At 38.2% G+C, this 14,341-nt stretch overlaps 1 protein-coding gene across 8 annotated transcripts in view; it reads right to left on the bottom strand.

Moving 5' to 3' along the window:
• Positions 1–14,341, bottom strand: part of WARS2 (tryptophanyl tRNA synthetase 2, mitochondrial) — a 112,946-nt gene that overhangs the window by 9,793 nt on the left and 88,812 nt on the right. For all 8 annotated transcript variants that reach the window (XM_077987345.1, XM_077987346.1, XM_028829827.2 and 5 more), the window contains one exon: positions 3,021–3,101. In XM_077987345.1, coding sequence (XP_077843471.1) covers positions 3,021–3,101 — 81 coding nt within the window. The remainder of the gene's footprint in view (positions 1–3,020; positions 3,102–14,341) is intronic.

The raw sequence follows: 14,341 nt of genomic DNA, 5'->3' as shown, positions 1-14,341 counted from the left end.
CTCCAGGCTGAGGCAGGAATAAGGACAGTGTATTTCACCACTGCCCCTTTAAAGGATCCTGCCCTGCTACTATTTCTTATTTATTTTATTAAAGTAAGGATACAGGCATTTATTGGTTCCAAGTCGGATAAATTCCAGATTTCACAGACAAGGTCACAAATTATCATGAAATTAAATCTCTACAAATTAACTGCAGTTAATATCAAAAGCCCTATTGTTTATATGTGGAAACTTCCCAAAAAGTCTCACAGCATGCTACTGAGAAAACTGGAATGTTCCCTTAAAATCACATTTAAATAACAAAAAACAAAAAATCATGGCATTTAAAATAAAACTAAGTGAGAGAAATTTTCATCTAACCAATCCTAATGACCTGTCTTGATCCTTAGGTGATTAAGCATGCCCCAATGAACAGTACAGGTTGTATAGACCAAAACAGTTCCTTAATGGAGAAGTTGATGGAAACACCTGAGATGATATTAGAAACATTTAATAACTGGGTAGCAATAGATGTCAACTATAAACTACTACTGTGTACTCAGTAAACATGATCCTAATGATGCTAACTCCCTTGCTGCGGCTGCACATTGCTGACATGTCGTTTGGTTCTCTGAGTAGAGCTATTTATCAGATGAGAATACTCTGTGCAGTTTCAAGGCCTAAGGTATAGCATCTCTTGTAAAAATAAATGGATGCTTTGGTATGTAGACAAATCTTACCCATTTAGTTAATGTGAATCATTTCCTTCAAGTCTGATTATTTCAAAATGAACTGGGCAACTGAATTTATAAACTTGTTTTATTCCAGGGACCAAGCTCATGAGCTTACAAATTTGGGGTACCCCTACCAAGGTGCAGACACACTTTTTAAGGCTCAATCTGAAAACACAACAGCTTCTCTCTTTAGTCATCTTAATTTTGGTGTTTCATAATTTAGTTACAAACTTTTCTGAGTATACTTCAAGTGGTTTCTGGCTTATAGCAACCAATGCTCTAGGCCATTCAAACGAAATTTGAATGTTTGAACATACAATCTCTTCACTACATCCCCTAATTACAAAGTTCATGATAAAGGCTAGTTCACAATTATCACCAGGTAAAGATAATGAAAGTTTAATTTGGAAATGTGCAAATTGGAAAAGAACCCAATTTTTAAAAGTTGCCATCCCAATTTATAGCCTTTTCATATTAGCGTAATGGACCTTGAAATTACAAGGGAGAGGGAAAATGTGGAGAGCATTAATATTTATTGAGTGCCTATTATGTGCTCCAGATGTTTTACATATATGTTACTGATTAATCCTCTAAATAACCCTGACCTCAGCAACCCTCACCCCACCCTTCTGTGCCACTATTCTACCTTTTGCTGTCCCAATGGAAACCAAGCTAGATGCCCTTATCAGATCCTCCATGGCACTGGAATCCAGCCCTCAGAGCGCTTCTTACACTTTCTTATTACTTATTTAATTGTCTCTTCCCAAACAGACTATAAGCCTCATGAAGGGGGCTACTTCTTATTGACTGCTATTATCTCTAGCACCTAATATGATGTAAGACTCACAGAAGATATTACTAGTATTTAATTAGTATTAATGAAGGAATGACCACAGAAAACAGTGACATACCTGAGGATAAGACTGGGATTTGAAATTCATGTTTTTCCTACAAACAAGCAATTATATACTAATGGAAAGGTTTTTCCAGAATATCAGTACATGCACTAGTAATGTGCTATCAGGAGATCTTTAGATGCTGTTTTAAAGTGGGAATAGTTCCTATTAGATTAGTATTCAGTTCCTATAAAAAGGATTTCAACATTACACTTAATGGTAGAATATTATGGGGAAAGTATTGCCTAAAACCAAAATACGGCGGATAACATTATGAAACTCTGTTTCTAATTCGTGGCAAATAAGGAATCTGCAGCATTACCAGTTCCGTCTTAGGTATTAAGTGTCTTAGTCCACTCAGGCTGTTATAACAAAATACCCAACTAGGTGGCTTATAAACAACAGAAATTTACTTCTCATAGTTCTGGAGGCTGAGAAGTCCAAGATGAAGGCAAAGTCAGTGTCTGGTGAGGAACCTTGTTCATGGACAGTGACTTCTAGCTCTGTCCACAGATGATGGCAGGAGCAGGTGGTCTCTCTCGGGCCTCTTTAACAAGAGCACTAATCTCACTGATGAGGGCACCACCCTCATGATTTAATCACCTTACTAAGGCCCTACCTCCTAATACCGTCATCTTGGGAGTTAGGTTTCAACATATAAATTTTGGGGGGACACATTCAGATCATAGCATTTAGAAACTGTCACTTTAAAGCTTTGTCTTTTTCTTTCTGTAGCATGTGTGAAGGCTTCTAAAGACCAGCTTATGAGGAAACCAATGGCCCTGAAAATACGCTCAAAAGAAGCTTGAAATTGAAATTAGTGTTGACGTAGTTGGGGGCTACCTACCCTGGGGTTATCCAATTGCAAAAATAAATGGAAGTAAAGTACTATGAATTATTCAATTTATCTTTCTTGGTTGAACGTCTTAGAAAAAGTATAGCCCTAATTATTCTGTGGGTTTGAACTGTTGCCTGGACTCAACTTGTTTAACTGTTAAATATAATATGTTGTCTCTTCTCTCCGCAATAAAAACATTATTTCCTTACTGCCAGTTAATTCCAGTGGAAATGGGAGGCAACTTCAGGGTCCGGTAATCAAGAATCTGTGATTGTTTATTAACTATGTGGTTGTTCAAAGTCATTACCAAGTCTATCCAAAGGTAACGCTCATTCAACTGTACACAGATAAAAATGATTAACATCATTTTTAAGTCAGGAGGAATCTTGGAAAATCCTTTTATTTTCCTTTTCATACTCTGAAGCAGGGAGGTTAAAGATGATGTTCCAACCATTAGTGAGTAGCAGACCAGGGAGGAGAGTAAACTCAGGATTCCCAGAACCTAACAGAAAAATAAACAGGAAGGGAAAAATAGCTTATTGTCTGTTTATTAATCAGATTACTGGCATTTACCTTCCACTGATGTAAATGTTGTAATCGAGGTAGTCTGACCATGCAGGAAAGGATCCAACTTAACTGTGTGTGTTCAGACACCTAAAGAAATAAAATAGGACATTAGTAAAGGTGGCCAGTGTTTTCTTGCATATAAGAACTAAATAGTAAGTATTACCCTAAATGTCTGAAAATACCCCAAATCAAGGTTATTATAAGAACAGGTGAAGGGGGCTTAGTTCTGATTCATGATGGATAGACTCTTCAGTGAAGAAAAAATCATACAAGCTAACTGATTTGAGTATTAATCTAGTGTTTAAGTCTACTCCACAATACACCAGATTCTGCTTCAACATCTTCAACGAGAAAGTTTCATGATGTCCTGAGGCATCTGTTCTATCTGTAAAAAGCCAAGCTTATTAAGAAGACTCTCTCTCTCTCTTTCTCTCTCTATCACACACTCACACACACTCACACACTGGTTCTAAGCTTCTCTAAATAACTTCTAAATATATCAAAGCAGCTATAGTACTTTATATACAAGTGGTGAAAAAAGGAACTGGACTTAACATTAAAGATTGAATTCTTTAGATCTAGGGTAATTTGAAAATTAGAGATCGCCTTATCATTCCATCACCCCAAAGAGTATTTTTATAGTTTCTAGTTCCTCCTCTTTTTCATCTTTCTCTTCCTCATTTTCTTTTTTTTTTTTTTTTAAGAAGAAGTCTAATCAACAAGAAAATATCAACTTTCCTTTTTTTTTTTTTTTCTTTGAGACAGAGTCTTACTCTGTTGCCCAGGCTGGAGTGCAGTGGCGCGATCTCAGCTCACAGCAACCTCTGCCTCCTGGGTTCAAGCAGTTATCTGCCTCAGCCTCCCAAGTAGCTGGGATTACAGGCACCCATCACCATGCCTGGCTTTTTTTTTTTTTTTTTTTTTTGGTCTTTTTAGGAGAGATGGGGTATCTTGGCCAGGCTTATCTTGAACTCCTGACCTCGTGATCCACCCACCTTGGCCTCCCAAAGTGCTGGGGTTACAGGCATGAGCCACTGCACCCAGCCCCAAATTTGTTTTTGTTTCAACCAAATTTAATCAAGTTACCAAACCTGATGACCTACAATTTAAGGCCTATGCATCCTGTTTCTGTTTTCTGGGGATTACAAGCCCTTCATCAACTGTGGCTTTTTTTTTTTTTTTTTTTTTTTAATGTCCACATGATTTCCTTAAAAAACAGAGACTGTTGCCAACTCTGAAAAGTGGCCCCAAATGTGTTCTTTGTGGGTTTTGCAAAAAGAACATAAAGGAGTGGAGCTGAATCAGCCAGGCCTGTTTTACTAGCAAGGAATCACCATCTGTTGTAAGATGGTTTCTCATTTCTTTCCTCAAGTTATAGAGAGGGAAGAGTTGTTTTTCCCGTGTTTGACAAGGAATCACTTTTAAAGTTTTGCAAGTCCATGGGCTGAATCTGTCATCTTTCTTCCAAGAGGCATTTGGGCTTCATTGAGGGCAGTGACATTGATACACTGTCCATGCAAATTGCTAACTGCTGCTGTAAACAAATAGTTAAATAGTAACTAACCCTGGATGTAGGCAAGAGGACTAGAGTTGCTTCCAATCACCAAGGAAAATACATTCCCATTGGAAGTAATAAAACAAGAGCTGTTTTTTTGGCATGAAGAAGTGGGAGAGAATTTTTTTCTTCTCTTTACTGAATTGGGAGAAAGGAATGAAAACACAGATAACCATGGATATGTGGAAAGAGACAAGATGACGCCTCTTTAACTCTGATTCAAATGCTTAGCTTTGGTGATATGCAAAAAGCTACTACCAGGTCTCCATGAAGCTGAGTATTTTCCTTGGAGTAACTTTTTATTTGGACATATGGAATGAAACTTAATATTCTGCAGAGATCTTCCTGGTGTTTCCAAAATAGTGAGCATAAAATTAATTCAAATTATCCTCACACAGAAAAAGTAGGTAAAAGGTCAATGGCAATTAATTTTTCACAATTCATTTTTAATAATGATATAAGAAGAGTAGGATACTTCAGATTTGGTTGTCTTACTTTGTACATATTCATGACAATTGCTTGGAAAGGTTCAGATTTCCATTTGGGGGAAAAAGGGAAAATGGTATCTAAATATATTTTATCATTTATGTTGTAAAACCACAAACAAACTAGCTATATAACCTGATTGGCCACAGAAAAACAAAGGCATGGACAATAAAGTCGCCTATTGACCATCCATAAACAAGTCAGCAGCATAAACAACAAGAAAGAACTGAAGATTTCAGACCTCTAATTCTAAAAGGTGCATTCTTCAGTTGTAGCTGTTTTGCCTATCTTTTTTACAGCTGTAGAACATAACTTGGTACATTGTATGTCTCAGGAAATATTTGTTGAATGTGTTGGCAATAGGAAAGGCTGTAAAAAGAATGGGACCATTAGGTTTGGCAACAGACTTGGTGATTGAGGCAAAAGCAGTTTCAGGGGAGTGATTGGGATGAAAGGTAAATTGCAGTGGGCTGACAAGTGAGACTAGAAGGCAAGATATAAAGACAGATACGCAATAAGGATTGCAAAGTAGTTAAGAGTTCTGTCTTTGGAGTGAGGTTGCCTGGATCTGAATGCAAGTTCTGCCACTTAGTTGCTGAGTGACTCTGTGTGAGTGATTTAATCTCTTTGCGTCTCAGTTTTCTCCTCTAGAAGATGAGGTTAACAATAATGTCCCCCTGATAGTATGTAAACAGAACCTAGCACATAGTAACCACTCAATAAATGGTGGCTCTTATTATTCTAATTTTTAGAAATACTTCTGTTTTAACTTTTAATTTTAAGATAAGTGTACATTCACATACAGTTGTAAGAAATAATACAGAGTGATCCCATATGCCCTTAACCCACTTTCCCTCAATGGCAACATCATGCATAACTACAGCTTAATATCACAATGATACAGAAGTGGGGAAGGGAAGGTCGTGGTCCCTTTAAATGGTACAAAAGAGGGGCAGGGCATGGTCTAGGGCTCCACCCCCGGACCTGTGCCCATGGACCTAGATGAGGAGAAACATTTTTGTTTTCCTGCCCAAATGTTGTATTTTCCAAGACTCCACCCTGGTCAATCACACCCTCATCCTGTGCCTATAAAAACCCCAAGACCTGGACAGGACCGACGGCTCATGCCTGTAATCCCAACACTTTGGGAGGCTGAGGTGGGCAGATCACCTGACATCAGGAGTTCAAGACCAGTCTGACCAACATGGCAAAACCCTATCTCTACTAAAAATACAAATATTAGCTGGGCATGATGGCAGGTGCCTGTAATCCCAGCTACTCGGGAGGCTGAAGCGGGAGAATCGCTTGAATCCGGGAGGCAAAGGCTGCAGTGAGCAGAGATCACGGAGACCGTGCCATTGCACTCCAGTGTGGACAACAGAGCGAGACTCTGTCTCAAAACAAACAAACACACAACAAACCAACAAAAAACCCTGAGACCTTAGCAGGCAGACACACAGGCGGCTGGACATAAAGGGGAGCACATCAGTGGAGGAACACATGAAACATAGGGGGCTCGACAGGCACCTGCACACCAGCAGGCCACTGACGGGCGGAACGACATGGAGTTTGTCTGGGGCAGTGGGAGGAGAACCCTGGCCACCCAGGGGAAAGCGGCCCAACTCCAGGGGAAAACCATCTCCCTTCTGGCTCCCCCATCTGCCGAGAGCTACTTCCACTCGATAAAACCCTGCACTCATTCTCCAAGCCCACATGTGATCCAATTCTTCCGGTACACCAAGGAACTCAGGGATACAGAAAGCCCTCTGTCCTTGCAATAAGGCAGGGGTCTAATTGAGCTAACACAAGCCCTTTACAGATGGCTAAACTAAAAGAGTACCCTGTAATACACGCCCACTGGGGCTTCAGCAATAAACATTCACCCCTAGACACTGCCATGGGGTCAGAGCCCCACAGCCTGCCCATCTGTACGCTCCTCCAGAGGTGTGAGCAGCGAGGCACTGCGAGCCACTCTGAGCCACTTCCCCTGTCACACATCCTGCCAGGGGGACAAGGGAACCTTTCCTGTTTCAACAACAAGAAAATTCTGAATTTGATGCCATCCCTCCACCCTATTGAGATTTCCCTAGTTTTATATGCACGAATTGTGTGGGGTATGTTTAGTATTATGCACGTTAATCATATGTGTAAGACATTTGTTTTTCAAGGAAGGATTAAGATGGGATAACTGATAGGAGTTAGAAAATAAGCATTTTGTTTTGTTTTCTAAATTGGGATAACACACTGTCGATGTACTGAGCAGAGGGAGAGCCACTAAAGATTCAGGAAAGGGGATAATTCAAAGAACGATATTTCTGAAGGAGGAAGAGGAATGATACCCAACAGAGGTAAAATAATGGATGATGAAATATCTTCCATATCTTCCACTGAAAGGAGAGATGGGGGCAGTGAAGACAGATGAGGACATATCCTGTGAGTTCAGAGTGGAGGACAGAAAGTTTTAGAGGAATCCACATCTAACAGGCTCTGTTATCTCCGAAAATAGAAGACAGGGTGATTAGAAATAAATGAGGTAAGAAATATACTCAAGAGAATTTCTGGGTGTGATAAGAAGGAACAAAAAAGGCCTTATGGAGTGGAGTTATATGAGACTTGAATTGATATTTTGTGGATATTTTTGTGAATGAAAGGAGACAAGTGATACATAAATTATACTCTTGGGGAAACTGATATTCTTTACAGTAGCCTAAAATATTCTGCCCAAGTAATAATGGATATTTAAAAGATTTGTAGAAAAAAGTTAAATCAGTTGACTGCATTTTAAATTTCCTTTGGTCAGCAAGGACTTTAATAGGATCCAAAAAAGCGCTAAACATAAAGCAGAAAATCTTGGTAGATTAAACTACATTAAAATTAAGGACTTTTCCTTATCAAAATTCACCATAGGGTGAATAAGCAAGCCACAGACTGGGAGAAGATACCTGCAATACCTACACAGAATATATCGGTACACAGAATACGTGAAGGACTCCTATGAATTTATAACAAGTAAGTAGATAAACCTATAAAATTAGCCAAAAATAGGAATAAGTAATTCACACAAAATAAGATCTCCAAATAACAAATTAATATATCGGAAAATATTCAGCTTCAGAAATCATCAGAAAATGCAAATTACATGCATTAAATGCAAATTAAAGCCACAGTACAATACCAATACAGATTCATCAGAACGATTAAAGTGAAGAACCCAACAGCATCAAGTATGGCAAGGATGTTGAGTAAATGGAACACTTACTCTCACACACAGCTGTAGGAATGTAAATTGTTACACCAACTTTGGAAAACTGACAGTATCCACTGATGCTCAATATTCACATATCCTATGACCTAAGTATTCCATTTTTAGGTATATATCCACGAGAAATGTGGGTATATGTTCCATAAAATATATGTGCAAGAACATATTGTAACAACCCCAAATTCTGAACAATCCAAATGTCCACATAAAGTAAAACAGATAAATTGTGGTATATTCATACAATGGAATACTACATCAATGACAATGAATGAACAATTACATGCATCAACATGAATCAATCTCACAAACATCATATAAAAGAAGACAGACGACATATACTGAATGAGAGGAGTATATACTGCATAATCACATTTATATAATCTCTATAAATGGGGTATCTTGAGAGTAAGGGGTAATAGTGATAAGGAAGAAGAATTAGGGGCATTCTGGGGGCTAGTTACATAGGTGTGTTCAGTTTATAAAAATAGATTGATCTGTATATGCTTAGGATTTTGTACTATTCTGTAGGTTTGTTAGACCTAATATAAAGCTTACCTTAAAAATCGAAAATGTGAATATAAAGGTTGGAGTCATGAAACAGAAAACTCAATAGATATGATTAATATTAGAGTGTATATAGCTGAAGAAAGAATTAGAAAATAGAATGAAAAAAAAATCACTCCACACAGCAGTAGGTAGCCCCCAAATCAACGCTAACTCCAGTTCCTTTCAACATGGTTAAGGGGGAGAATGGGTTCCCATAATTGAAGAAAGGTAAAGGTATCAGAGCTGCCACTGTGTTTGATGAGACCACATCCTCCAACCCAATTCTCACTTAAACCCATTCCAATAGGTTTCACCTCCACCACTCCACTAAAACTACTCACCACTGTCATCAATGCTAATGGTTAAGGTGAAGTAATCATCTTACTTGACATTTTCAGCAGTCCTTGCCACAACTAATTACCTCCTCTACCTTGATACATTTTCTTTTTGGCTCCCCTAGATATTACATTTTGGTATGTTTTCTCCCTATTTCAATAGTTTCTCTTTTCAGTCTCCTTTTGCTGGTTCCTCCTGTTTAACCTGACTTTTTAATTGCTGACACCCAGGTTTCAGTCTTTGTTTCTTCTATTGTTTTTTATACCCATTCCCTTTGCAATATCATCTCATCTCACTGCTTTAAGTAAAATCTGTATAGCTGATGCCTTCTGAATTTATAACTCCAGTCAGACCTTGCTGATGACCTCCAGACTCATATCCAGCTACCTATTCAGCTTCTCTATCTGGATATCTAACAGGTTCTCAAGCTCAACACATCCAAAATAACTCCTGATCCTCCATCCCAAATCTGCTCTATTCACAGATGTCCCATCTCTGTGGATGGGACAACTTTGCAGTTGCTTAGGCAAAAACCTTGGCATCATTCTTCACTCCTCGTACTCTCTCACACTCTGTATATAATCCATCAGCAAATCTTGTTGCCTCTATCTTCAACATATATTCAGTCTCACCACTTTTCACCACATCTGTTGCTAGCACTCCAGTGTGAGACACCATCAACCCTCCCCAGAGCACTGTGGTAACTTCCTAACTCATCTCCCTGCTTCCACTCTAGCTCCCTACAGTCTATTTTTAACATACCGGCCTAAGTGACCCCTCCACAACATAGATCACATCGTTCCTCTACTCAAAATCTTTCATGTACTTTTCATTTTTTCAGAGTAAAAGCCAGAGTCCTCATAACAGCCTATAAGATGAGGCACAGTCATCTCCGTTTCAACTCTGTAACCTCTGTGATTCAAATCCTACTCCTATCTCCTTTGTCCCTCCTTCTCCAGCCATGCTGGCCTTCTGGTGTTCCCAGAAAACACCAAATTACACTCTTACATTAAGGGCTTGCACTGGCTTTTCTCTGATAGGAATTGTCTTCCTTAGATAATCACTGACTCCCTAGATATTCACTGGCTAACTCCCTCACCTTGTTTTTGCTCTAATATCATCTTACCAAGGGGGCTTACCCAAACTACACTGATTGAGTCTGTTCCCCTCAATCCCACTCCCAATTCTCCTTAATCTTTTTCCATATCACTTATCACCTTCTAATATACTTTATGTTTGGCTTATGTATTTATTTTATATTACTCCAATAGAACATAAGTAGTATGGTAGCAAAGATTTTTCTCTCATATATTCACTAATATATCATGCTATAGTACGTAGGGCATGGTAAGTACTCAATAAATATTTAATGAATGTATGCATAAAATTAAACATTAGACATTTATAGAGAAATGTCTAAACATGTGGCATATGTATATAGTTGCATATTGTACAACAAATAAGTGAGCTAGATTTAAATGAATAAACACGAATAGATAACAAAAACATACTAGTGTGTGAAAAAAAAAACAAAACTGCAAAAAAGTACTCTACTATTATACCAACTATGAAAAAAATTTTAAAAAACCATACAAACAAAAATACTATATACTGTTCAGCGAATTACACATGAAAGCAAGTATAAAAAATGGGCTAGACTGACACCAAATCCAAGATTTTGGTTGCCTGAGAATAAAGGGACGCAATCAGGACGGGTAAAGGGAATAGGAAGGGAAAGAATTGAAGGAACTCTCAACTTCATCGATAATGTTTTTAATATAAAAAAGTTGAAACAAATATGACAAAATAATTAATATTCATTTTTGCTATTGGGAATATGGATGTTTTACCATTTTCTGTATTTTGCTTTTTTTTTTTTAACTTTATTTTAGGTTGAGGGGTATATGTGCAGGTTTGTTATAGAGGTAAACTCATGTCACAGGGGTTTGTTGTACAGATTATTTTATCACCCAGGTACTAAGCCTAGTACCTATTAGTTATTTTTCTGCCCCCTCCCTCCTCCCATTCTACACCTTCCAGTAGGCCCCAGTGTCTGTTGTTCCCCTTTATGTGTCCATGTGTTCTCATCATTTAGCTCCCACTTATAAGTGAGAATATGTGGTATTTGGTTGTCTGTTCCTGTGTTAGTTTGCTAAGGATAATGGCCTCCAGCTCCATCCATGTTCCTGCAAAGAAAATGATCTTAGTATTTTTTTTTTTATGTCTGCACAGTAATCCATGGTAAAATGTAGTATATATACCACATTTTCTTTACTGTGCCATTGATGGGCATTTAGGTTGATTCTGTCTTTCTTATTGTGCATAGTGTTGCAATGAATATACGTGTGCATGTATCTTTATGGTAGAATGATTTACATTCCTTTGGGTATATATCTAGTAATGAGATTACTGGGTCGAATGGTAGTTCTGTTTTTAGCTCTTTGAGGAATTGCCATACTACTTTCCAAAATGGTTGAACTAATTTATACTCCTGTCAACAGTGTATAAGTGTTCCCTTTACTCCACAACCTGGCCCACATCTGTTATTTTTTGACATTTTAACAATAGCTATTCAGACTGATAAGAGATGGTATCTCGCTGTAATTTTTTTTTGTTTTTTTTCTGAGACAAGGTCTCACTCTGTCACCCAGGCTAGAATGTAGTGGTGCGATTTGCAACCTCCAGCTTCCCAGGCTCAAGCATTCTCCTGCCTCACCCTCCTAAGTAGCTGGGATTACAGACGGATGCCACTACCATCCAGCTAATTTTTGTATTTTTAGTAGAGATGGAGTTTCACCATGTTGGCCAGGCTGGTCTTAAACTCCTGACCTCAAATGATCCACCCGCCTCAGCCTCCCAAAGTGCTGGGATTATAGGTGTGAGCCACCAGCCCTCGCTGTATTTTTAAAGTTTTTGAGATGGGATAATTTTTAATATTTTTTAAATTTCAAAAATATTTAACAGAAAGAGTGCAGGATAGACAGCATGATTCTGAAAGATATATCTGCTAGGTATCAATCAACTGATTCAAGCAATTAGCTGGCTCAGTAAATCCTGGATCAAATCTCTGTGTCCCTTAAGATTTTACTTTTTCACATGTAAATGTTATCTTCCTAGGAATTGGGTCCTGTACGTTTTACTTAGGACACTTGGATGACTATTTAGACTCAGAAATTCTCATTTATTGCTTCCTCTTGGAAACTAGCAATTTATGCTGAGTTATTTTTAGTAGACTCTTATTATCCCCATGACAAATCCCCTTAAGAGGAACTTTGGAGTTCTGATTTCAATTAAAGAATCTCTGTATAAGCTCACTCTCTTCAACTGGTCTTCCTCTTCTCAGTACTATGCCAATAAATCTGTCCGTACACATTTGGAGTTCTGTATACTTTTTCTTAATCTAATACTTCCAAAGTTAAATAAGCAGCTTCTGTCAGGCTATTCTTGACTTAAAACTCACCTCTATGTAAATTCTATTGCCTATTGTGCTTGTGTGTGTGTTTGCCTGTAACAATATATTCATCGGATCATGCTAGGCTATACAGCGTAACAGACAGCCCCCAAATTTAAGTGGCTTACAGAAATTGTTTTTTCCTCTTTCACATGACATATTGGTACCTATAGATTGGCTCTAATTCTGCTTTATAGATCTTTTCATTTCAGGATCCAAATTGAACAAATAGCCCCTATCTGAACATTCTGTTCTCATGTCAGAAGGAAAAAGAGCAAGAGAGCTAGAGCAAACAGGCAATGGCTCTTAAAGATTCTTCCTGGACATGGTGTACATCATGCCCACTCACTTTCCACTGGCTAAAGTAAACCACATGGACAAGTCCAACATCAGTGGGGTAGAAAGAGATGCCTCTCCCACAGGAGAATTCACAAGGCAGTGGGCGAGGACATACAATCCTCCCAAGCAGGGGTCAGCAAACTACTGCTCCCAGGCCAAATCTGGCCTGTGGACTGTTTCTGTTCCACCCACGCGCTGAGAATGGTGTTTGCATTTCATAAGAGTAATCAAAAATTTTTTTTAAAAAAAGAAGAGGAAAAATGGAGGAGGAGGAGGAGGAGAAAGAGGAGAGGAAGAAATAGAAAAAGAAAACAGGGAAGAGATAGGAGCAATGGCAGTGGCGATAGAGACTACGTGTTGCCTGCAAAGTCTAACATGTTTACTGTCTATCCTTTCACAGAAAGTTTGATAATCTCTGCTCTTACAAGAAATAAAAATGAATAATCGGGAACAATAATAATCTACCACTAGTACATCCCCCAAATTAGCTACCATGACAAAAAATAAGAGAACTGACCTGTAGAGAACTTGATGGCAGACAGTTGATATTTTATCAAACCTATCTTTTCAGTAAGATTTTATTTAAAACTTCTATGTGGATATATTTGATAGCCCCAGGAACTTAGGTCCAACAAAATAATAAAGGTTTTTTGAGCTACATCAAAATTTAAAACTTCTCTCCATCAAGAGACCCAATCAACAGAGTAAAAAGGCAACCTATAAAATGGGAGAAAAATATTTGCAAATCATATGTCTGACAAGCAGTTAACATCCAGATTATACAAAGAACACTTAAGGCCAGGCGTGGTGGCTCAACCCACTAATGCCAGCACTTGGGAGGCCAAGGCAGGAGGATTGTTTCAGCCCAGGAATTTAAGACTAGCCTAGGCAACACAAGAAGGCCCCATATCTATCACCCCCCACCAATTTTTTTTTTTAATTAGCTAGGCATAGAGGCATGTACCTGTAGTCCCAGCTACTCAGGAGGCTGAGGCAGAAGGATGGCTTGAACCCGGGTGGTCAAGACTGCAGTGAGCTATGATAACACCACTGCACTCCAGCCTGAGCAACAGAGAGATACCCCATATCAAATAATAATAATAATGATTAAATATTTAATAATATTAAATAAATTATTTATAATTTATTTAATTATAAATTATTAAATAAAACAATAATTATTATTAAATTAAAAATTTAAAATAAAGGACTCCTACAAATCAACAGCAAAAACAAAACAGAACATAAACTCGATTGAAAAATGGGCAAAGGATTTGAATAGACATTTCTCCAAAGAACATACACAAATGGCCAACAAACACATGAAAGAGATGCCCAATCTTACTAATAAT

Source organism: Macaca mulatta, chromosome 1, assembly GCF_049350105.2.
Source record: "Macaca mulatta isolate MMU2019108-1 chromosome 1, T2T-MMU8v2.0, whole genome shotgun sequence".
NCBI lineage: Eukaryota > Metazoa > Chordata > Mammalia > Primates > Cercopithecidae > Macaca > Macaca mulatta.
The sequence above is the reverse complement of the archived record's forward strand: the minus strand, read 5'-3'. Positions and strand labels throughout refer to the sequence as shown.